Here is a 22532-nt window from a genome sequence, read left to right on the forward strand (position 1 = left end):
CCCCAATAGCTAGCAATCCAAAACAGTCCAGTGGAGCCTGAGCCGTGGGTGTTGCCTTCTGACACACTTCCGGTGATGCCAGGGGGTGTGGCATATGCAAATAAGTTATGCTAATGAGTTATGCTAATGAGCTCCTGCACCTCTGTTTCTACAAGATGACCCCTGCTGGCAACCCTGCCAAACACGCCCCTCCCCAGATCCCAACCATCTTCAGAAATCTCCTAACCTGGAGTTGGCAACCAAATGCAGTTAGCAAAGGGCAACTTGTATTCATCTAAGAGCTGCGCAGGAAGAAAGACATGCAGGAAGGAATCGGCAAAGGGAAAAAAGAAATAGGCACGTTGCGCTGGAAATGTTGCCGTCTCCGAGTCTGCGCTGTGAAGCCCTCGCCCACCCGGCGTCTTAACAGGCTCGCTCGCCTCTGCTTTCAGTCCGGGATTCTGCGCGGTGAACTACAACTCCCAGCGGGCTCTGCGGCAACGCCGCGCTCTGACGTCTCCGGGATCTCCAAGGCCCTGGAACAATAGGGACCGGCGAGCGGTCCGTGGCTGGGCTCGGGCTCTTCTCCTCCGCCCTCCTCTCCCGGGGGACTGGGGCTGCTGGGACTTGTAGTTTGAGGCAGGGCTTGCCATGGAGAGGACCATGGCCAGCGGCTCCTTGCTGGGCGAGATCGGTGAGTGGAGAGAAGGGAAAGGACCGGGAAAAGAGGGTGGTGGGCAGTGTTCCCTCTAAGCTGAGTTAGCGTGAGCTAGATCACCGTTTTTTAGCCTCTTGGCTCACACATTTTTGTCTTCGCTCAGGAAGGAGGGCTCCAGAGCCAACTAATTTGTGCAGCAGCCAAATTGCTCGCTCACAACTGTAGCTCACGAAGTAGAATCTTTGCTCACAAGACTCCACAGCTTAGAGCGAACATTGGTGGTGGGTGCTTGGGAAGGGGGGGCAGAAGAAGGCACCCCCCCCAGCGTTCCTTGCCTTTGCCTCTGATCAATTACATCTTTGGCAAGTGGCCCCTTGTGCATTTTTGAGGTTTGCATAGGAAGGCATTCCATTGGCTCTGTCTCTATCTGTCCATCTCTGTCTGTCTGTCAATCTATCTGTCATCTATCTAATCTGACACTGTTTCTATTTGTCATCTATCTAATCTGACACTGTTTCTATTTATCTCCCATGTCTGTCCACCTGTCTCCATGTCTATTTATCTCCCATGTCTATCCACCTGTCTGTCCACCTGTCTGCCTCTCTGTTTCTATTTGTCCACAACATCTGTCTCTTTTGTATCTCTGTCTAGCTCTTTCTGTTTCTGTCTCTTTATCATATCTGTCTCTCTCTCTCTGTCTAACTAGCCTGGCTTTCTCTGTTTTGGTCTATTTATCCTGTCTGTCTGTCTGGTTAGCCGGGTCGTTCTGAAGCAGTGCAACACATTTAGAGTCCAACGGCGCCTTTAAGGCCAAGACAGGTTTTATTCAAGGTAGGCGCTTTCGTGTGCAAGGCACACTTTTTCAAATACATTGGAAAGGCAGGCGAGGTTCAAGCTTATAGCCGGAGAATGAACAGCAAATTCACGTGCAACATGATGACACTCAAGATATGCAGAGTGACACTAAATAACAAGCTAAGGTTACAGGGTCAACAGTTGTAAAGCAATAAATATGTCAAAATAGCAGACAAATGTCTAAAGGTGTCTTTTCTAATTGTGGGAAGTGACTGGGAATGTCTGTCTGTCTACCTGCTTGCCTGTCTGCCTGCCTATCTGTCTGTCTGTCTAATCGGGGCTTTCCCCCCCTGGGGGAATGCACCGGAACAGAGTTCCGGAACCTCTTCAACGAAAATTCTTTTAAAAATATGTAAATGTTCGTGAGTTTTCAGGATACAGATTGAAAACTTCATTCGATCGGGGTTTTTTGAGAGTTCCGGCACCTTTTTTTCAAGAAAAGAAAAGCCCTGTATCTAAGCTCTGCTTCCTGCATTCAAGCCCACAAAAGCGTGTCCGCAACAAATCCGTTCCTGCAGATCTCCTTTTGCTTTTCACTTGGAGAAGGCTGGACGTAGCCTTACTTTGTTACTAACCCCGATGGGGTTTTTTTAGACTTTTACAGCTGGACAGATGTGATGCCAGATTGACGGGACAGTGCAGAACAGACTTCCAGTGTTGCCTGTTTAAGAGGCTTAGACAGTGGCTGTATGTGCCTACTGGGTTTCTCTCTCTCTCTCTCTCCCCTGTGTTTACCAGTTCACTTTCTCTTGTCCCTGTTTGCCCTTTCACCATGTGCCTGCTGACAAAACCACATGGGGCATGTAGCAGGGATCTCTGTATCCGGGCCAGAGAACAAAAATAAATCATTTACTGAGAACAGCCTTCTCGTGGCTGGCGGTTTGCTTCACCCTTTTAATTCCCCCGCCCCAACAGCCGCCCCCACCCCGTGGAAAGAATAAAATGCTAAGCCAGTGGTATATCGAAAAGGAAAACGATAGCTATTTCAAATGCTCACTTAACCATTTGTTTACGCCTCCCATTTTGAAAATGTCGCTTCCTCCCAACTTCTTGCTGCACACTGTGACAACGTACTGGCTTAGCGGGGTACAAGCAGGCCCGTAGCCAGAATTTTGAGTCTCGCGGGATAATTTTTTTCCTGGTGGGGCTGACGTTCTCAGTGCAGAAAGGAAAGCCATTTAGCCAATAGAAAGCCGGTACCAGGAGAGATCTCTAAATTGCAAGCTGCCCACCCCTTTAGAGGACAGTTCTCAGCTGCTGCAAGTTAATCACTCCTGCCAGCCTAAGCAACAATTCTGAGAACAAGTCGGGCAGGCGGGGGTGATGACTACTATAATCAAGAAAGCTAACACTTGGGCAGAAAAACTCTCTTCAAGGAGACCAGTTTCTTGACACAGAGTTAGAAGGGATCCTAGAGGTCACCTACTCCAACCCCCTGCTCAGTGCGGGAATTAGTCAACTACAGCACCCCACTCTACTTAAAGGAGTGCACGCCTTTTAAAAAAGGTTTTAAATGACTTAAAAAGCATTTACAGGAGAGATTCTTGTGGGGCTGTGCCTTTAAGAAAGGGGACAGAGCCCCCCAAAAGCCCCACTGTAGCTACGGGCCTGGGTACAAGGAATCATTCGCTTTCTGTGGTATTGAAACTCCAAATAAGAGCCACTGTGGAATGGTGCAGGGGTCCTCAGCGTGGTGCCCGGGGGCACAATAGCACCTACCAACATCTTTCCTGGTGACCACCAAGTATTGTTAAGTGGGTGGGGCCAGGTAGGGCACTCCCCCAGCAGGGCTTCTGACTGGCCATTGGATATCCAATTGGAACTTTATTTCAACAGCAGCTGCCACTGCGGCGTTGGTTTTATTCTCTCGCAGTCCTCCCAGTATATTTTTTTAAATTAATCTTTTTCTTCCCTGTCCTTGGGCTTCCTCTGTGTGTATGTCTTCACCTCCTGCGGCAGCCATTTTGTGGTTGGCCCCACCTCCTGCAGTTGCCATTTTGTGGTTGGCCCCACCTCCTGCAGCAGCCATTTTGTGGTTGGCCCCACCTCCTGCGGCAGCCATTTTGTAGTTGCGCCCACCACCCTGTGTCCAAATTCCAAAAGTGGATTGAGTGATGGACTAGGACCCTAGGCGACTTGGTTTCAAATCCCCAGTTCTACCACAAAAGCTAGCTGGGTGGCCTTGGGCCCGTCACAAACTCTCAACCTGGCCTACCTTCCAGGATTGTTGTTGTGAGAAAACACTAACTCAGCTTAGAGGGAACACTGGTCACCACTCCCCTGGACCCGATCATTGGTGTCCTTCATGGCCACGCTTCTGCCATACAGTCTTTGCTGTGAACTTGAGCTTGCAAGCAGGGCCGGCCCCAGCTTATTTTGCACCCTAGGCGAGGATCCCTTCTGGCGCCCACCCCCTGCGCCCACCATTTTTAAAAAATAAATGCATTTTTGGAAGAATGAAAAACACAAATAATCAAGAAACTCTCAGAGTACAGGGCTGGGTGCAGTTTGGCGCCCCTAAGGGCCAGCCCACTCTAGGCGACCGCCTAGTTCACCTAGTGAGTGAGCCGGCCCTGCTTGCAAGTCCCATTTCTGTGTTAATCGTACCATCAGGAATCCCGGAACAGTCCTGGAGACTCCATCAGGCTCGGCTGGATCCTGCACTAGAGACCAGGAGTCTGTTTTGTTTTCTTTTGTTTTAACTCCTGGGGTTTTGCATATCTTTTGAGAACTGTCTCTGCTTGTGTAGCAGCCGTGCTCACCCTATCCACCTTTCTTCCCCCAGGTTTTTGGGCCGACAGGACCCCGGTTCACGAAGCAGCTCGGGGGGGAGAGATCCTAGAGCTGCAGCAACTGATAGAGAATGGGGCATGCGTCAACCTGGTGACCTACGACTCCATCACGCCTCTCCACGAGGCCAGCCTGCGTGGCCAGACGCAGTGCGTGAAACTCCTGCTGGCCGCGGGAGCCCAGGTGCGTGGTTGCAAAATAAGGGGCCAGGAAGCCAGATAAAGCAGGAGTCCAGTGGAGCCGCAAAGGCTCACACAGACGAAGTGTGAGAAGGTATATCAAAAACAGGGATGTATTGTCGACTACAAAATGAAAACACCCGTCTTTAGATGGTATATTACCCCTAAAGAGCCAGGTTGGTGTAGTGGTTAGGACTTAGGAGCGAATCTCTAATCTGGGAAAACCGGGGTTAATTCCCCATTCCTCTACATGCAGCTGCTGGTATGACTTTGGGCCAGTCACAAGTTCTCTCAGAGCTCTTCTCGAAAGAGCAGTTCTTGAAAGAGCTCTCTCAGCCACACCTACCTCACAGGGTGTCTGTTGTGGGGAGGGGAAGGGAAAGGAGATTGTAAGCCGCTCTGAGAGTAGTGAAGGGCAGGGTATAAATCCAATCTCTTCTTCTCATCATCATCATCTTCTTCAAGATATAGCAAAGCCAAATAAAGGCTATAATGAGAAGTGCAGGAAATGTCAAAACACACATGCAACTATTCTATCACATGTGATGAACATGCAAGAAAGCAAAAAATATTGGATAGAGATTCATGAAGGATTGCAAAAGATATTAAAACTTGTTTGCGATGGATCTGAAAAATATGCTTCTAAGTATCCTGCCAAGTACTATTACAAAAATACACAGTGAATTATTTAAGTGCATGGTGACGGCAGCAAGAGTAATATTTGCAGCAAAATGGAAGGCCGAGAAATGGACAGACCTGAAGGAATGGAAGAATAAACTAAATGAATATGCTAGAATGGCAAAATTTTATATACAACAGACCGACTTCAGAATTTCAAGAAAAATGGAAAGGTTTTTTCCCCCAATGATATAGCTGAAAATCAAGCACAAAATTAAATTAAAAAGGGAATGATAGACGTAAAGACCTTGGGGAATTTCACATTACCCAGTTTCACCCAGTTTCAAGCCGGCAATCATCCGTTTTGAAGTGAACCGGTACAGGGCTGCCATTTCACACAGGGCTTGCCCCTACCGGAAATGAGCCGGATCAGAAGCGGTTTGGCATTTCAGACTTGCACCACTTTGTTTTCCCGCCGTTTTCCTGCTGCGCGGGAGATTGGTTTTTTTTTTTAAAAAAATGGTCGATTTATAGCGCTATAGCGCTATAGCAGTATAACAAAACACTCCATGCATTCCAATGGGATTGATATAATGCTATTCCGTTATACCATTATAGCGCTATAGCATTATAAATCGAACGTTAAAAAAAAAAAACAGCCGGAGATTGTCCGTGCGGGTGAAAAAAGGCGGGGAAAAAGCGTATCAGAACCGGGAGAGGGCACTGGAGACCACTTGGAAGTGGATGACAGGTAAAACGCTTCAGTCCCGGTTCCTAAACGGGACTGAAGCGTTTTTGTATGAAATGGCAAATAGATTCCGGAAGGGAACCGGTTCTCAAACGGGTTCTGTCTGAAATGACAGACCAGAACCCGTTTGAGAACCGGTTCCCTTCCGGAATCTATCGCCTGTCTGAAATTCCCCCTTATGTGGGACATGTTTATAATAAAAGGGAAAGTTTTTCCCCCAATGATATAGGTGAAAATCAAGAACAAAATTAAATTAAAACGGAGAATGATAGACAGAAAGACCTTATGTAGTACATGTTTATAGTAAAAATGTTATTAGATATGAAGATAGATGGAAAAGATAGAAGATATTTAAATAGAACAAAAATGTTAAATGTAAATTGAAGTAAGTTCTATATAAATGTATGACTTTTTTGTTTATTTGTAAATTGAAATTAGAATTGTAATTAAAAAAATGAAAACACTCCCTGAACCCACAATAGGCAAAAACACAACAAACTTCCGACTGCAAACCAGGGGTTTCCAATATGGAGACTGTGATATCCAACACCTTTTCTGGTGCCTGCCAACTGTTTTGAAAGTGGGCGGGCCAGGTGGGGCTTTTGCCCAGCAAGGCTTCTGATTGGTCACTAGAGAATTGATTGGCTGCGCAGATTTTTGAAAACGTTACTTTGGCAGCCGCTACCACCAGCACACAAGGCTCTTCACTGTGTGACTGAAGGCAAGCTGTGGCAGCCATTTTGTGGCTGGCTCCTCTCCCCCTGCAGCAGCCATTTTGTGGCAGCCATTTTGTGGCAGTGTCCACCATACTGTGTCCAAATTCCCAAAGTGCCCACAGGCTCAAAAATGTGGGGGACCAGTGCTGTAGATCATATTTATTACATCATTAACAAGGAAAATTAACAGAAAAATTAAACAGTATAACGGTAGGAATATAAGAAACAATGGCCGGGCCCGGATGGTTCAGGTAGACTGATTTCACCCGATCTTGGGTGCTAAGAGCGATCAGTCATGGGCCCGTTCTCCATCTAGCATTCACTCAGTTGTTTTACCGAACCCACACTGGAACAGAAAAAGGTGCAACTCAAAACCACATTCAGATACCCCGGGCCAACGCTGTACTGACTGCAGAGTCACCCCTGAAAGCCAGTTTGGTGTCGTGGTTAAGTGTGTGGACTTTAATCTGGGAGAACCGGGTTTGATTCCCCACTCCTCCACTTGCACCTGCTGGATGACCTTGGGCAAGCCGTAGTTCTGATAAGAGCTGTCCTTGAAAAAGAGCCATTTCTGTCAGAGCTCTCTCAGCCCCGCCTACCCCACAGGGTGTCTGTGGTGGGGAGGGGAAGGGAAAGGCACTTGTGAGCCGCTCTGAGACTCCTTTGGGTAGTGAAGGACGGGGTATGAATCCAATCTCCTCTTCTCTCAAGAGCAGTTCTCAAGAGAGCTCTCTCAGCCCCACCTGCCTCCCAGGGTGTCTGTTGTGGGGAGGGGAAGGGAAAGGCGTTTGTGAGCCGCTCTGAGACTCCTTTGGGTAGTGAAGGGCCATGGGGTATAAATCCAATCTCTTCTTCTCTCAAGAGCAGTCCTTGAAAGAGCTCTCTTAGCCCCACCTGCCTCACAGGGTGTCTGTTGTGGGGAGGGGAAGGGAAAGGCGTTTGTAAGCTGCTCTGAGACTCCTTCGGGTAGTGAAGGGTGGGGTATAAACCCAATCTCTTCTTAAGAACATAAGAACATAAGAGATGCCAATGTTGGATCAGGCCAAAGGCCCATCCAGTCCAACACTCTGTATCACACAGTGGCCAGAAATACCAGGTGCCACCAGGATGTCCACCAGTGAGGCCAGGACATTAGAAGCCATCCCACTGTTGACCCCCCCAAGCACCATCACTTGCCCCAGAGTCCCTATCTATACCTTGTGGCTAATAGCCACTGATGGACCTCTGCTCCATATGCTTCTTCTCTCAAGAGCAGTTCTCAAGAGAGCTCTCTCAGCCCCACCTGCCTCCCAGGGTGTCTGTTGTGGGGAGGGGAAGGGGAAGGAGTTTGTCAGCCGCTCTGAGACTCCTTTGGGTAGTGAAGGGCGGGGTATGAATCCAATCTCCTCTTCTTCTACCTCACAGGGTGTATGTTGTGAGGAGGGGAAGGGAGAGGAGTTTGTGATCCGCTCTGAGACTCCCTTGGGTAGTAAAGGGCAGGGTTTAAATCCAATCTCTTCTTCCTCTTTCCTATCAACAAAGGTGGATGCCAGGAATATCGACGGCAGCACACCACTCTGCGACGCATGCGCCTCAGGGAGCATCGAGTGTGTGAAAGTCCTGCTCTCCCACGGGGCGAAGGTCAACCCACCCCTCTACACAGCCTCCCCCCTCCACGAGGCCTGCATGAACGGTAAGTAAGGGGGCAGCTCTCCGAGCCAGTCCCCCGCCACCATTTGATACGGCGGGCTGAAATGGCATCCCACCACAGCGGGATGTCACTTCCAGCTGCGTATCCGGAAGTGAAGTCGCCATGTCGTGGGGCGCTCTAGGATTCAGCCGGAACTATGGTTGCATAACCGGAAGTGACGTCACCATGTAAGCCATGTGAGCAGGGTGAGTCTCCGCCCCCCCAGTCTCCTGAGGGTTGGGAATTCTAATGGTAAGCTGGCATGAGCCGCGGTCAAAGGCCGTGGCTAAAGCTGAGAGGCATTGCTTAGTAGATACAAAACTACCCCTGTTCCCGTGAATTGACTCCGGAGGACCACATGTTAACCTGATGGTTATTATTTTTCATCCATTTTAAGAGAGTCAGTGGAGTGTTGTGGTGTGGTCTAGTGGTTAGAGTGTCAGACTAGTTACAGGGGCCGTGTTCCCTCTAAGCTGAGTTAGTGTGAGCTAGCTCACAGTTTTTTAGCCTCCAGCTCACACATTTCTGTCTTAGCTCAGGACGGATGGCTCCAGAGCAAACTGATGTATGCAGTAGCCAAACCGCTTGCTCACAACGTTAATGCCAGTAGCTCCCAAGGTGGAATTTTTGCTCACAAGACTCCACAGCTTAGAGGGAGCATTGGACAGGGGTCTCCAACGTTGTGCCCATGAGCACCGTGGCTGTAATGTATTGAAATGATTACATGAATCACCTCATAGGACTCCCATGTTAAGCTTCGAGCCAGACCAGGGCTCCTCTGAACGAACTTCCTATTGGTCGCTTCGTAACAGCGACCAATCAGAACGATACCATTCCCTAGGAGGGAAAGACTCTCATTGGTCTTTATTCTAGCAATCTCATTGGTTGTTATTTGTAAATAGGCGTGGCTACATTAGCCCGGTTATGTTTAAAAGGAGCATAAGCTCCCACTGTTTTCTGTTCTGGTTTCTTACTGAGTTAGTGCTTGTTCGTTACTTCCAATAAAGCTGAATCACTTGCTGAATCACTGTACGAGTCCTTTGTTAGCGCGATCTAACAATTGGCGACGAGGATGGGATGTTAGAGCAGGTAGGCAGCCCTGCGGACATCCACACTTCGGACTCGGAAGAAAGCGAGCAGAGCACAGCAGCCGATCCGGCGGAGGCGCCACCAGCTCCGGTGCCCAAGTCTCCCCCGATGGCTGGAAGCCAGAAGTTCGAGTGCTTCGAACCCTCCTCAGAAGACTGGGACTCCTACCTGTCCAGGTTCGAGTTCCATCTGGAGACCCACGACATCACCGATGAGGCGAAGAAACGAGCATGCCTCCTGAGTTCCTGCGGGAAGGGGACCTTCGACATAGCCAGGTCGTTGGTGGCCCCAACTGATATAAAGACTGTCACCTACGCTGACATCACGGAGAAGCTTAAGGCTCACTATTCTCCACAACCGTCGGAGATCGCCTGCCGGCACGCTTTTTACAAGCGGAACCAGGCCGGAGGCGAGACCATCGCAGATTTCGTGGCGGCCCTTCGCAAAGCCGCACGGCCATGTAATTTCCACAACGTGGAGGAAGCCCTCAGAGACCGTCTCGTCTGCGGTCTCAAAGATGAAAGGCTGCAACAGAGGCTGTTCGCCCGCACCACCCTGACCTGGGCAGTGGCCTACGAAGAGGCCGTGGCCGCGGAAGCAGCGGAGAAGTCCACGAAGGAGGTCCGCCAGCGGGTGGCAGAGCCCAGTATACACGCTCAACGAGACAGCGAGGGCGAAGACGCGGATGATGACGTCAACGCGGTTCGAGGCAAGCGGACCCCAGCGAAGACTACCAACGTCAAGCCTTGCTCCGGTTGTGGCGGGAAACACCAGCGCGACTCCTGTTGGGCTCGTGATGTCGACTGCAGAGCGTGTGGGCGGCGTGGTCATCTGGCCAGAGTCTGCAGATCAGCAAAGAAGGATCCCTCAACTAACAACCGGTCAGCGCAGAGGGGCACTCCAGTCAGCACCCAAGGCAAGACCCGTTCCTCAGCATCGGAAGCAAGCTGCCAGTTGACGGCGACCTTGTCGAGCGCATCGGCCGTAAATCGCACCAGCAGCCAGGGCAAGATCACCGTGACTCCACTCCTCGACGGCCGACCCTGTACAATGGAGGTGGACTCAGGATCGTCCGTGACGGTGATTTCTGCCGCGTCCTGGCGCCAGTTGTTCCCGAACCGAAGCCGGCGGCGGCTCCAGCCTGCGGGAACCAGAGTGTCCGACTTCCAGGGCAACCGAATTCCCTTGGCCGGACGGGACTCTGTTACTGTTGAGTATAAGGGGAAATGTGTTAAACTGTCATTCCTGATTGCAGAGGGAGACCGGGTTAACCTGCTAGGGTTAGATTGGTTTGAGCCATTGGGCATTGGTATTTCTGGGATTAACAGGATGTCTGAAAATAAATGGGGCATGCTGTACGACCTGTTCCCTGATGTATTTGCCGAAGGGTTGGGGAGGTACAAGGGCCCCCCGGTTGCGTTTGACTTAGATCCGTCAGTCAAACCTATTAGGTTGAAGTATCGGAAAGTACCTGTGTCTCTCAAACATAAGGTGGAAAAAGAGATTGACAAACTAGTTGAGCAAGGGGTTTTAGAGCCAGTACCATACAGCAAATGGGAGACCCCGATCGTAACCCCTGTCAAATCAGATGGGTCCATACGACTATGCGCCGATTACAAATGTACGATTAACAAGGCGCTGCAGCAACATTCGTACCCGGTCCCGGTAATAAGCCACATTTTGGCTTCCCTGGGGGGTGGCAAGATTTTCGCCAAATTTGACCTGGCCCAGGCATACCAGCAGTTGCCTGTCACCCCGGAGGCTGCCGAGGCCCAAACAATTGTAACCCACCAAGGGGCTTTTAAAGTGAACAGGCTGCAATTCGGGGTCAACGTAGCACCTGGGATTTTTCAGGGCCTCATGGAACGTCTACTAAGGGGGGTACCTGGCACAGTGCCCTATTTTGACGACGTGCTGATTGCGGGCGGGTCTGAACAGGAACTACTGGACCGGGTTAAAGAGGTCCTCAGGCGTTTTCAAAATGCCGGTCTCAGAGTTAAGCGCTCAAAATGCACGCTCGGGGTGGAAAGTGTGGACTTCCTGGGGTTTCGCATTGACGCAGAGGGAGTCCACCCCACGGATGAGAAGGTATCTGCAATCCAAAACGCCCCCAGGCCGGTGAGTAAGAAGGAGCTCCAATCCTTTTTAGGACTCCTGAATTTTTATCATGCGTTTTTACCGCATAAGGCATCAGTGGCGGCCCCTTTGCACGCGCTTTTGCACAAGGAGGCAAAATGGAAGTGGGGGCAGGCCGAGGAAAAGGCTTTTGTGGGAGTCAAGGAGCTGCTGACATCTAATGCCGTACTCACGCATTATGATGAACACAAGCTCCTGGTGTTAGCTGCTGACGCTTCACCTTTTGGAGTAGGCGCAGTTTTAAGCCATCTGATGCCTGATGGGAGCGAAGCGCCTATCGCTTTTTATTCTAGATCACTATCTGCGGCAGAGCGGAACTATGCCCAGATAGACAAGGAGGGTCTGGCGTTGGTAGCGGCTGTCAAAAAGTTCCATGATTTTATTTTTGGCAGACGATTTTTGCTGGTCACTGACCACAAGCCGCTACTGGGGATTTTTGCGCCCGATAAGCAATTGCCAAACATCATGTCCCCACGCATGCTTAGATGGGCGATATTTTTGCAGGCTTATGATTTTGACTTAGAGCACCGGCCTGGGAAAGCGATTGGGCATGCGGATGCCCTCAGCCGGTGCCCGGTGCCGGACATTGGCGCAGACCCTGCCCCCGCCTGTGAGGTCTTGGCAATTGAGGAGCTTCCTCGACCCCCGGTATCATCCAGGGACATTGCAGCACACACGGCCAAGGATAGCGTGCTGTCCCGAGTATTAAACTGGGTTTGGAGGGGGTGGCCGGTTGGAAGCGTTGAACCGGAGTTCGGCCCTTACAAAAGCCGTCAAAATGAACTATCCATTTCTAAGGGCTGTGTATTATGGGGGAACAGGGTGGTGGTTCCTGACAAACTCAGGACGAGAGTGTTAGAGTCGCTGCACGAGGGTCACCCCGGTATGGTACACACCAAAGCGTTGGCCAGAGGGTATGTCTGGTGGCCGGGGCTGGACAAAGAGATCGAAGAATGGGTACGAGGGTGTCCCAAATGCCAGCAAGTCAGACCCGATCCCCCACAAGCTACACCCCAAGGCTGGGAGTCATCTGGTAAACCCTGGGCCAGATTGCATATAGATTTTGCTGGCCCTCTCCAAGGGCAAATGTTCCTAATTGTGGTGGACGCTATGTCCAAATGGCTGGAGGTCGTGCATATGAAATCGACCACATCACTTGCTGTGATCCATGCGCTCCGCCGACTTTTTGCCACCCACGGGTTGCCTGACGTCATCGTCAGTGACAACGGGCCTCAATTTGTGTCTGAGGAATTTAGGCTCTTCCTCACGAGTAATGGCATACGCCAAATGACTTCGGCCCCTTTCCATCCGGCATCTAATGGCCAAGCCGAACGGATGGTCAGGACGGCCAAAGAGGCCCTGGGTAAAATGGACGAAGGGGACTGGAGCCAGAGGCTGGGCTCCTTTCTTTTGCTGCAGCACACCACCCCCTGTAGTGCTACAGGCCGTAGTCCGGCCGAATTGTTAATGGGGCGGAGACTCACGACCCGTTTGAACCGAATGCACCCAGACCTCACTGAAGAGCAATCCGAGCGTACCACGGCGCAACCGAAGGTGCGCATGTTTGAAAAAGGGGACAAGGTTTTCGCACGAAATTATGCAAACGGGCACTTATGGCTTCCTGGGGTTATATCCGACTCTGTGGGTACTCGAATGTATGTGGTGCAGTTAGCTGACGGTCGAATATGGCGGCGCCACATAGATCAGTTAAGGAGACGTTGGGCTAGGGACAGCGCTGACTCTCCGACGGCTGAATCCCCTGATGTCGAGTGGACACCCCCAGAGCAGGCGGTGAGTACCGAAAGGCCCGGTACTGTCCCCGAGTCAGGGCAGAACCCTGTGTGCGGGGCTGAAATCCCAGTCGAGTCTGTGCCTGATCCAGGCTGTAGTGAACCCCACTCTGACACACAACCTTGTCTGCCCATGGAGCCTGCACCGCTCCGTAGGTCCCAGCGTTCGCGGCAAATGCCGACTTATCTGAAGGACTATGAGTGTAAATACTGTTGGAATAGCTGATGTACAAAGGGTGATTGTATGTATGTAAATAATAAAACAATTGGGATGATGGCTTAACTTAGGGGGGAGGAATTGTAATGTATTGAAATGATTACATGAATCACCTCATAGGACTCCCATGTTAAGCTTCGAGCCAGACCAGGGCTCCTCTGAACGAACTTCCTATTGGTCGCTTCGTAACAGCGACCAATCAGAACGATACCATTCCCTAGGAGGGAAAGACTCTCATTGGTCTTTATTCTAGCAATCTCATTGGTTGTTATTTGTAAATAGGCGTGGCTACATTAGCCCGGTTATGTTTAAAAGGAGCATAAGCTCCCACTGTTTTCTGTTCTGGTTTCTTACTGAGTTAGTGCTTGTTCGTTACTTCCAATAAAGCTGAATCACTTGCTGAATCACTGTACGAGTCCTTTGTTAGCGCGATCTAACAGTGGCATCCGCCAACAGCTTTTGTGTCCCCTGCCAAGAGTTGTTTAGAGAGTGGGTGGGGCTTTTGCCCAGCAAGGCTTCTGGTTGGCTATTGGAGATTAGATTGACTTGCAGAATCTAAAAAATATTACTTGGCAGCTGTCACTACAATGCAAAGATCACTGTGTGACTGAAAGTGAGCTGCGAGAGCCATTTTGTGGCTGGCTTCACCTCATGGGGCAGCCATTTTGTGGCTGGCTTCACCTTGTGTGGCAGCCATTTTGTGGCTGGCTTCACCTCGTGTGGCAGCCATTTTGTGGCTGTGCCCACCATGCTGTCAGAAATCGAAAGGTGCCCACAGGCTCCAAAAGGTTGGGAACCCTAGGCTAGAAGAAGAAGAAGAGATTGGATTTATACCCCGCCCTTCACTGAGTCTCAGAGCGGCTGACAAACTCCTTTCCCTCCCCCTCCCCACAACAGTCACTCTGTGAGGCAGGTGGGGCTGAGAGAGCTCTCTCGAGAACTGCCCTTGAGAGAACAGATCTGAGAGAACTTGTGACTGGCCCAAGGTCACACCAGCAGCTGCATGTGGAGGCGTGGGGAATCAAACCCGATTCTCCCAGATTAGAGTCCGTGCTCCTAACCACTACACCAAACTGGCTCTCTAGGATGTGGGAGACCTGGATTCGAATCCCCACTCAGTCGTGGAAGCTCACTGGGTGACCTTGGGCCAGCCACATGCTCTCAGCCTAACCTACCTCACAGGGTTGTTGTGAGGACAAAGTGGAGCAGAGGAGGAGGATAAAAACTGCTTTGGGTTCCACGTCTATCAAGGTCAGTACTGTCTACTCAAACTAGGGTTGCCGGGTCTGTTGAAAACGCCAGCAGGGGTGGGGGGACGTTCCGCGAGCCGAAAGTGACGCCGTGCGACGTGCCTGCGTCACCAGGAAGTGACGTAGGCACGTTGGGGGTGACGCTCTGGTTTTGGGGCAAAACTTTATGTTCCCCAGAGAGCACTGAGGTCAGGGTCGCAAAACCGTTTGGCCCTCCCTGGGCCGAAAGATGCCAGACTGGCTTCCACCAGGGCCAGGGCCTTCTTGCTGGCGGCTCCATACTGGTGGAACGAGCTCCTGGGAGACATCAGGGCCCTGCGGGACCTTTGACAGTTCCACGGGGCCTGTAAAATGGAGCTCTTCCACCAGGCCTTCGATCAGGAGCGGCCACTGATAACATCCACTAATAACACCAATCAGTACCAACAACGCTAACTGAACCGTTAAGGCCCTTATACTGACATCAGTGGCCAGCTGTGTTGGATGTTGACCGGGGCCAGTTTCGGGCATATTCCATCATGGCCTCCGGGATGCCATCGCTACCAGCGCTTTATTTTACTTTGTATTATGAGCTGGTATGTTTTGTATTTATGATACTGTATTGTTATAAGCACATGTGTTTTAATATACTTTTATCTTTTTTTTAATTGTAAGCCGCCCTGAGCCTGCCTTTGGCGGGGAGGGCAGGATTAAAAAATTGAATTAATGAAATAAATAAATAAATAAATACAATCAGCCTCAGAATTTGTGAGTGAAGCCTGTGACCACAGTGGGGTTCAATGCCGTAGAGTTCACCCTCCAAAGCATCCATTTTCTCCAGGGGAACTGATCTCTGCAGGCCGGAGATGAGCTGGAATTCTGGGGGATCCCCAGGTCCCACCTGGAGGCCGTGGAAACTCAAGCTGCAGTGTTAGAAGAGTCAAACAACAAATATATACACTGCAAAAACCTTATTTATAAGTTAAAGTGTTCTATATGTTCCATCTTATCAAGTGCATTGTTTATTATTCATAATATTCTAAAACAGGTATATATTCTAATGCCACCAGTCAATTTACATCCTTTTTACACTCCGTCTATGATTGTCAGCTGCTTAATGGGCCTTTTGTAGGACCAGCAACAAACATCAATTTAAACTTCAGTGTAACCACAAAAGGAAACTTCCCCCTTTAGAAGACTTTCAAGCAAGGAGAAGCGGGTGTACAATTCTAGAAACTCCCGTTGGGGTTGATTGTGTAAAAAGGATGTTAATTGACTGGTAGCTATTCGATTGTACAAACTGATTTCAGGGCTATTTTTGGGCAGGAACGCACAGGAACGGCGTTCCGGCTGGCTCCCAAGTTGGCCACGCCCCGCAGGAACTCATTAGCATAATAGGCCACACCCAACAGCAGGAACTCATTACGATTGGCTACATTAGGGGCGTGTGGCCTAAACCTGCTGTTGAGTGTGGCCTATTATGCTAATGAGTTCCTGCTGGGCTTTTTCTACAGAAAGAGCCCTGCTGATTATTATTGTTGATATTGCATGTAATGAATGTTTTAGAATATTATGAATAATACACAGTGCACTTTATAAGATGGAACATATAGAACACTTTAGCTTATAAATAAGGCTGGCATCCCTGTGCCTCGAACCTTGCAGAGCGGGGAGGGGGGTCCTCCCTCTCTCCATAGGCCCACCCGTGTCTCTTGGTGATCTCCGTTGATTCCGGTCTCCTCTTTCCTGGCTCAAGGCAGCGCTGACTGCGTCCGGCTCCTGATCGACGTCGGGGCCAACCTGGAAGCCCACGACTGCCACTTTGGGACCCCTCTGCACGTGGCCTGTGCCAGAGAGCACCTGGATTGCGTGAAGCTGCTGCTGAATGCAGGTGCGGGACTTGGGCAAGCGAGCTTTTTTCCTTCTTCCACAGGCTTAGAAGCATCGAAACAGAGCTGGACCTAGGGTGGCCGAGTCGTGCCGGCGGAGGGCCCCCTCTTCGTCCCCTGGAGTTTTCGGTGTGTGTGCAAAGCGCGCGCACCATAATGACGTCACCCGGAAGTGACATCATCGTGCAGGGCACATGGCAGGGGGATGCTCTGTCGTTTGAGGGAAAACTCTACGGTAACCCTCAATGTTCCCTCTAATCTGTGGAGTCTTCTGAGGCAAAAAATTCTACTTTGTGAGCTACTGGCACTAAAGTTGTGAGCAGGCAATTTGGCTGCTGCATAAGTCAGTTTGCCTTGGAGCCCTACTTCCTGAGCTATGACAAAAATGTGTGAGTTGGAGGCTAAAAAACTGTGAGCTAGCTCACATAGGGCTGCCAAGTGGGGGCGGGTGGCGGGTAAACCCCCGCTTTGGAGGCCTGATTTCCGCCGCCGCGGAATCGGGCCCTGGGGGGAACTCTGCCCTCCGAAGCGCAGCGTGGCTGTGTCACCAGAGGTGACGCAACCACTTCAATCACGTTGGGGGCCTGGCCCGGATCGTCAGAGGGAAAACTCTACGTGATCGACGTAGCACTTCACTTCACGCATGTCGGAGAAGAGCTCCCGGAGCCGAGCAACGCTCCCCCACCGGTAAGTCAATACAACTTACCGACAACCCTAAACTCACACTAATTCAGCTTAGAGGGAACATTGGTAACCATAGAGTTTTTTCCTCAAATGATAGAGCGTGTCAGTTCATCCCCACAACGTGCCCTGCACGATGAGGTCACCTCCGGGTGATGTCATTGCACGGGGCACGTTGCTGGTTTTTTTTCTGTTGAGGAGGATGGGGCTGTGAGCACGTGGGCTCCCCCAGAACAGTGACTAGGGCAGCTGCCCCTGTTGCTTATTGGCTGAGACCCCCCCCCTGTGGGTCACAAGACCTCTTGCCACACACAAAGAGGTCAATGAACTTCAAGGCATAACATGAACCGTACTGCAAACCCAACAACAGGTGAGCGCTGAGTTTTTCGCATGCCGAATTCGAACAAGAAAAGGGGTTGCGTAAATGCTGGGAAGTGTCGCATTCTGGAATTTGATGCCATTCCGGGAAAGGGAGAGTCAGAGCCAGGGGACTGCTGTCGCAAACGTTGAGACGCGGTTCTGTTATACACTGGACTCTGGTGGCACCTTAAAAATCAAACCCCTTTTTATTTGCATGTAAGCTTTCTTTCTTTTTTTTTCTTTTAAGAATTTTATTAGTTTCTGCACAGAGGAAGGGAAAGGGGAAGGAAGGGGGGGAAAGGAAAGATACAGAGATGGAGCCTGAAGAGGGTGAGGTTTGAAGAGGGGTGGGACCTCAGACAGGTACAATGCCATAGACTCCACCTTCCAAACCACTCAGTCCCTCATGGGGAACCATTGTTGCCAATCTCCAGGTGAGGGCTGGAGACCACTCAAAATTACAATTGCTCTGCAGAAGGGAGGGCGGAAGTCAGCTGAAGTCAAAGGGGCAGATAATGGTAGGTTGATGGTTAGCTGCGAAGGAGATGGGGTTGCCAACTCCAGGCTGGCAAATTCCTGGGGATTTGAGGGGTGGAGCCTGGAGAGGGTGGGGTTTGCGGAGGGGTGGGACATCAGACAGGTAGAATGCCATAGACTCCACCCTCCAAACCAGCCATTTCGTCCTGGGTAACAATTGTTGCCAATTTCCAGGTGAGGGCTACAGATCACTCAAAATTACAACTGCTCTTCAGGGAGCAGAGATCAGTTCCTCTGGAGAAAACAGTGGACTCTGCCATTATACCCTGCTGAGGTCACCACAGCAAAATGACACTGTTTGCCCAAAGCCAGAGCACTCCCCCAGAGCCTCTTTCTAGATCTCGTTGTATTTATCTCCACAACGGGCTTTACTGCTAGTGTGTGTGTCCAGCCTGTCAAGATCATCCTGTATCCTGACTCTGTCTTCTACTGTATTTGCTACCCCCCCCCCAATTTAGAATCATCTGCAGATTTAATAAGCATTCCCTCTATTCTTTCATCCAAATCATTGATAAAGATGTTGAACAAAACAGGTCCCAGGACAGATCCTTGAGGCACTCCACTTGTCACTCCTCTGGCCCCGCCTCTTGGGGTAGCCATTTTGTGCTTGGCTCCGCCACCTGCCACGGCCATTTACTGGTTGCACCCACCACCCTATGTCAGAATTCCTGAGCTAGGTCCACATTCTGCAGAAATGCAGTGAGGGACAGTGGCTTTGGGGTTCTCCGGCCGGCTCCCCATTTCCTCTTCTAATTTGCCTCCTTTGTCCTGTCAGGTGCCAACGTGAACGCAGCCAAGCTTCACGAGACCGCCCTCCACCACGCCGCCAAAGTGAAGAATGCTGATCTGGTGGAGATGCTGGTGGAATTCGGAGGGAATCTTTACGCAAGGGACAATCGAGGGAAGAAACCTGTTGACTACAGCCGGGGTAGCAGCCCCACCACTAAGTGCTTTGAGTATTACGAAAGTGAGTGGCGGGGAACTCCTGGCGCTTCCCTGGGGCTTGAATGCGTCTAAGTGAATCTGCAGTCCTGTTTCACTCAGTTGCTTGCTATGTTATTAAACATACGGAGCAGAGGCCCATCAGTCGCTGTTAGGCACAAGTTATAGATGGAACACTCTGTCTCGGGCAGTGGTGCTCTGTCTTCTTGGTGCTTGGCGGGCAAGAGTGGGAGAGCTTCTGGAGTTCTGGCTTTGCTGGTGGACCTCCTGATGGCCCCTGGGTTTTGGCCACTGTGTGACACAGAGTGTTGGACTGGATGGGCCATTTTACTGATCCAACATGGCTTCTCTGATGTTCTTATAGATGGAACACTGTCTGGGGCAGTTATGCTCTGTCTTCTTGGTGCTTGGGGGGGACACAGTGGGAGGGCTTCTGGAGTTCTGGCCCCGCTGGTGGACCTCCTGATGGCACCTGGGTTTTGGCCACTGTGTGACACAGAGTGTTGGACTGGATGCGCCATTGGACTGATCCAACATAGCTTCTCTGATGTTCTTATAGATGGAACACTGTCTGGCACAGTGATGCTCTGTCTTCTTGGTGCTTGGGGGGGACACAGTGGGAGAGCTTCTGGAGTTCTGGCCCCGCTGGTGGACCTCCTGAGGGCACCTGGGTTTTGGCCACAGTGTGACACAGAGAGTTGGACTGGAAGGGCCATTGGCTTGATCCGACATGGCTTCTCTTACGTTCTTATGTCTGGGGCAGTGATCCTCTGTCTTGGGGAGGGCACAGTGGGAGGACTTCTTGAGTTCTGGCCCAGCTGGTGGACCTCCTGAGGGCACCTGGTATTTTTGGCCACTGTGTGACACAGAGTGTTGGACTGGGTGGGCCACTGGCCTGATCCGACATGGGCTTCTCTTACGTTCTTACGTCTGGAGCAGTGATGCTCTGTCTTGGGGGGGGCACAGTGGGAGGGCTTCTGGAGTTCTGGCCCCGCTGGTGGACCTCCTGAGGGCACCTGGTATTTTTGGCCACTGTGTGACACAGAGTGTTGGACTGGGTGGGCCACTGGCCTGATCCGACATGGGCTTCTCTTACGTTCTTACGTCTGGAGCAGTGATGCTCTGTCTTGGGGGGGGCACAGTGGGAGGGCTTCTGGAGTTCTGGCCCCGCTGGTGGACCTCCTGAGGGCACCTGGGTTTTGGCCACTGTGTGACACAGGGCGTTGGACTGGAGGGGCCATTGGCCGGGTCAAACATGGCTTCTCTTATGTTCTTAAGTCTGGGGCAGTGATGCTCTGTATTCTTGCTGCTTGGGGGGCCTCAGTGGGAGGGCTTTTGGAGTTCTGACCGCACTGGTGGACCTCCGGATGGCACCTGGGTTTTGGCCACTGTGTGACACAGGGCATTGGACTGGAGGGGCCTTTGGCCTGGTCAAACATGGCTTCTCTTATGTTCTTATGGCCCTACTGGTGGACCTCCTGATGGGACCTGGGTTTTGGCCACTGTGTGACACAGAGTATTGGGGTGGCTGAGCCAGTGGTCTGATCCAACATGGCTTCTCTGATGTTCTTAAGAATACCAGGGCTGTGATGCAGGGGCAGGCCATGGCAAACCACCTCTGAACATCCCTCATTTTGAAAAACCTACTAACATAAATAAATAAATAAGTTTCAGAGGGTGTCTATGTTGCTCTACAGCAGAACAGCTTTTGACTCTTGAAAGCTTATACCCCCCAAATCTTGTTGGACTCTATGTTGCCACTGCAGTCAAATGTAGCTGTATAAATTTAAAAGTGTCCTAATGCGGCTGGGGAAATGTAGGTTCGAACCACACTTACGCAATGAAGCTCAGTGCACAAACAGGTCAGTTATTCCCCCCTCTGAAGAACCGGGTTTGTTTCTCCACTCTTCCTCCTCATGCAGCCAGCTGGATGACCTTGGGTCAGTCACAAGTTCTCTCAGGGTGTCTGTTGTGGGGAGGGGAAGGGAAAGCAGATTGTAAGTCGCTCTGAGACTCCGAGTGAAGGGCGGGGTATAAATCCAATCTCTTTGTCAGTTTGGTACAGTGGTTAAGAGTGGTGGACTCTAATCTGGAGAACCAGATTCGTTTCCCCACTCCTCCTCTGCATGCAGCCAGCCGGGTGACCTTGGGTCAGTCACAGTTCCCTCAGAGCTGTTTTCTCAAGAGCAGTCCTCTCAGAGGTCTCTCAGCCCCGCCTACCTCACAGGGTGCCTGTTCTGGGGAGGGGGAGGGAAACGAGATGGGAAACCACTCTGAGACTCCGAATGAAGCACACGGTATAAATCCAACTCCTCTTCTTCGAACTGGCGGGATGGGATTTGTAGGCCGCGTCCTTTCCACCTCTCCCATCATCCCCCTTTCTCTTTCGCAGAGACGCCCCTCAGACTGTCCCAGCTCTGCCGCCTCAGCCTCCGCAGGGCCTTCGGCCAGCGGCCCCTGAAGAGAATCGCCAGGCTGCAGATCCCCCGACGGTTTATCGACTTCCTCTCCTACCAGTGACGATCGAGGGAAAAGGGCCGTTGGAAGGTCGCAGCCAGCAGCTCAGAACCCTTGGGTATCGACCTCGTCGATTTTAATGACAATGATGTACATACTGTAGATAAGAAGCCCAGGGTTCGAGGATCTCCTTGCCGCCTGATTCTTAAGTTCTACCAGGGGTCATTTCCTGCAGGAGCGCACAGGAGCGGAGCTCTGGCAGTAAAGAGCCCAGGGGGCGGGGACATGCAACAAGCCCGCCCCCTGCTCCCAGCAGCCCTCAGTCAGAGCAAGAAGCAGCCAGGAAAATTGTAGAGCCCCCCCCCCAGCCCAAAACAATCCAGTGGCACCTTTAAGACCAAGTTTTATTCAGGGACAAGCTCTCCCTCCTCTGTGAGGACAGATCTGCACGTTCCCCCCATAGCTAGCAATCCAAAACAGTCCAGTGGAGCCTGAGCGGTGGGTGTTGCCTTCTGACACACTTCCGGCGATGTCAGGGGGTGTGGCATATGCAAATGAGTTATGCTAATGAGCTCCTGTACCTCTCTTTCTACGAAATGACCCCTGAGTACTACTACAGCACTTCGCCACGGGATGAAGCAGCCACATGGACTGGAGCGTTTCGTGTCTCATCCCTGTAAAATATGTCTAACCTTGTATTGTACAGTTGGGGCTGAGACCGAGTAGCTATCTGTCCTTGAATTGATGGCTCCCAGCTCACTCTGTTAACCACTGATGCCGTCTTTGCACCCAGGGTTCCTAGACAGAAGGGATGGTGTAGTGTTTAAAGCCTCAGCCTGGGATATAAGAGAGCTGGGTTCAGATTCCGGTACAGGCCTGAAAGTTACTGCTTGACGTCAGGCCAACCCTCTCTCTCTCATCTAACATACCTTGCAGGGTTGTTGTGAGGATAAAACAGAGTAGGGAGGACCAGCAGGTCTTCTGCACTGGAGG

The 22532-nt window shown here is 51.1% G+C and overlaps 1 protein-coding gene across 2 annotated transcripts; it reads left to right on the forward strand.

Moving 5' to 3' along the window:
- The first annotated feature begins 598 nt into the window (after positions 1 to 598).
- On the forward strand, positions 599 to 21810 carry ASB13 (ankyrin repeat and SOCS box containing 13). 2 transcript variants are annotated; one of them, XM_015429682.1, is made up of 6 exons: positions 599 to 673; positions 4278 to 4465; positions 8065 to 8215; positions 16430 to 16564; positions 18916 to 19107; positions 21475 to 21810. In XM_015429682.1, exons 1-6 carry the CDS (start codon positions 631 to 633, stop codon positions 21600 to 21602), a joined length of 837 nt encoding a protein of 278 aa, XP_015285168.1. In that variant the 5' UTR covers positions 599 to 630; the 3' UTR covers positions 21603 to 21810. The 2 variants fall into 2 exon arrangements, with proteins under 2 accessions (XP_015285168.1, XP_015285170.1); XM_015429684.1 differs by lacking the exon at positions 16430 to 16564.
- The last annotated feature ends 722 nt before the right edge of the window (positions 21811 to 22532 follow it).

This window comes from Gekko japonicus, unplaced genomic scaffold, assembly GCF_001447785.1.
Source record: "Gekko japonicus isolate JY-2015 unplaced genomic scaffold, Gekko_japonicus_V1.1 scaffold696, whole genome shotgun sequence".
NCBI lineage: Eukaryota > Metazoa > Chordata > Lepidosauria > Squamata > Gekkonidae > Gekko > Gekko japonicus.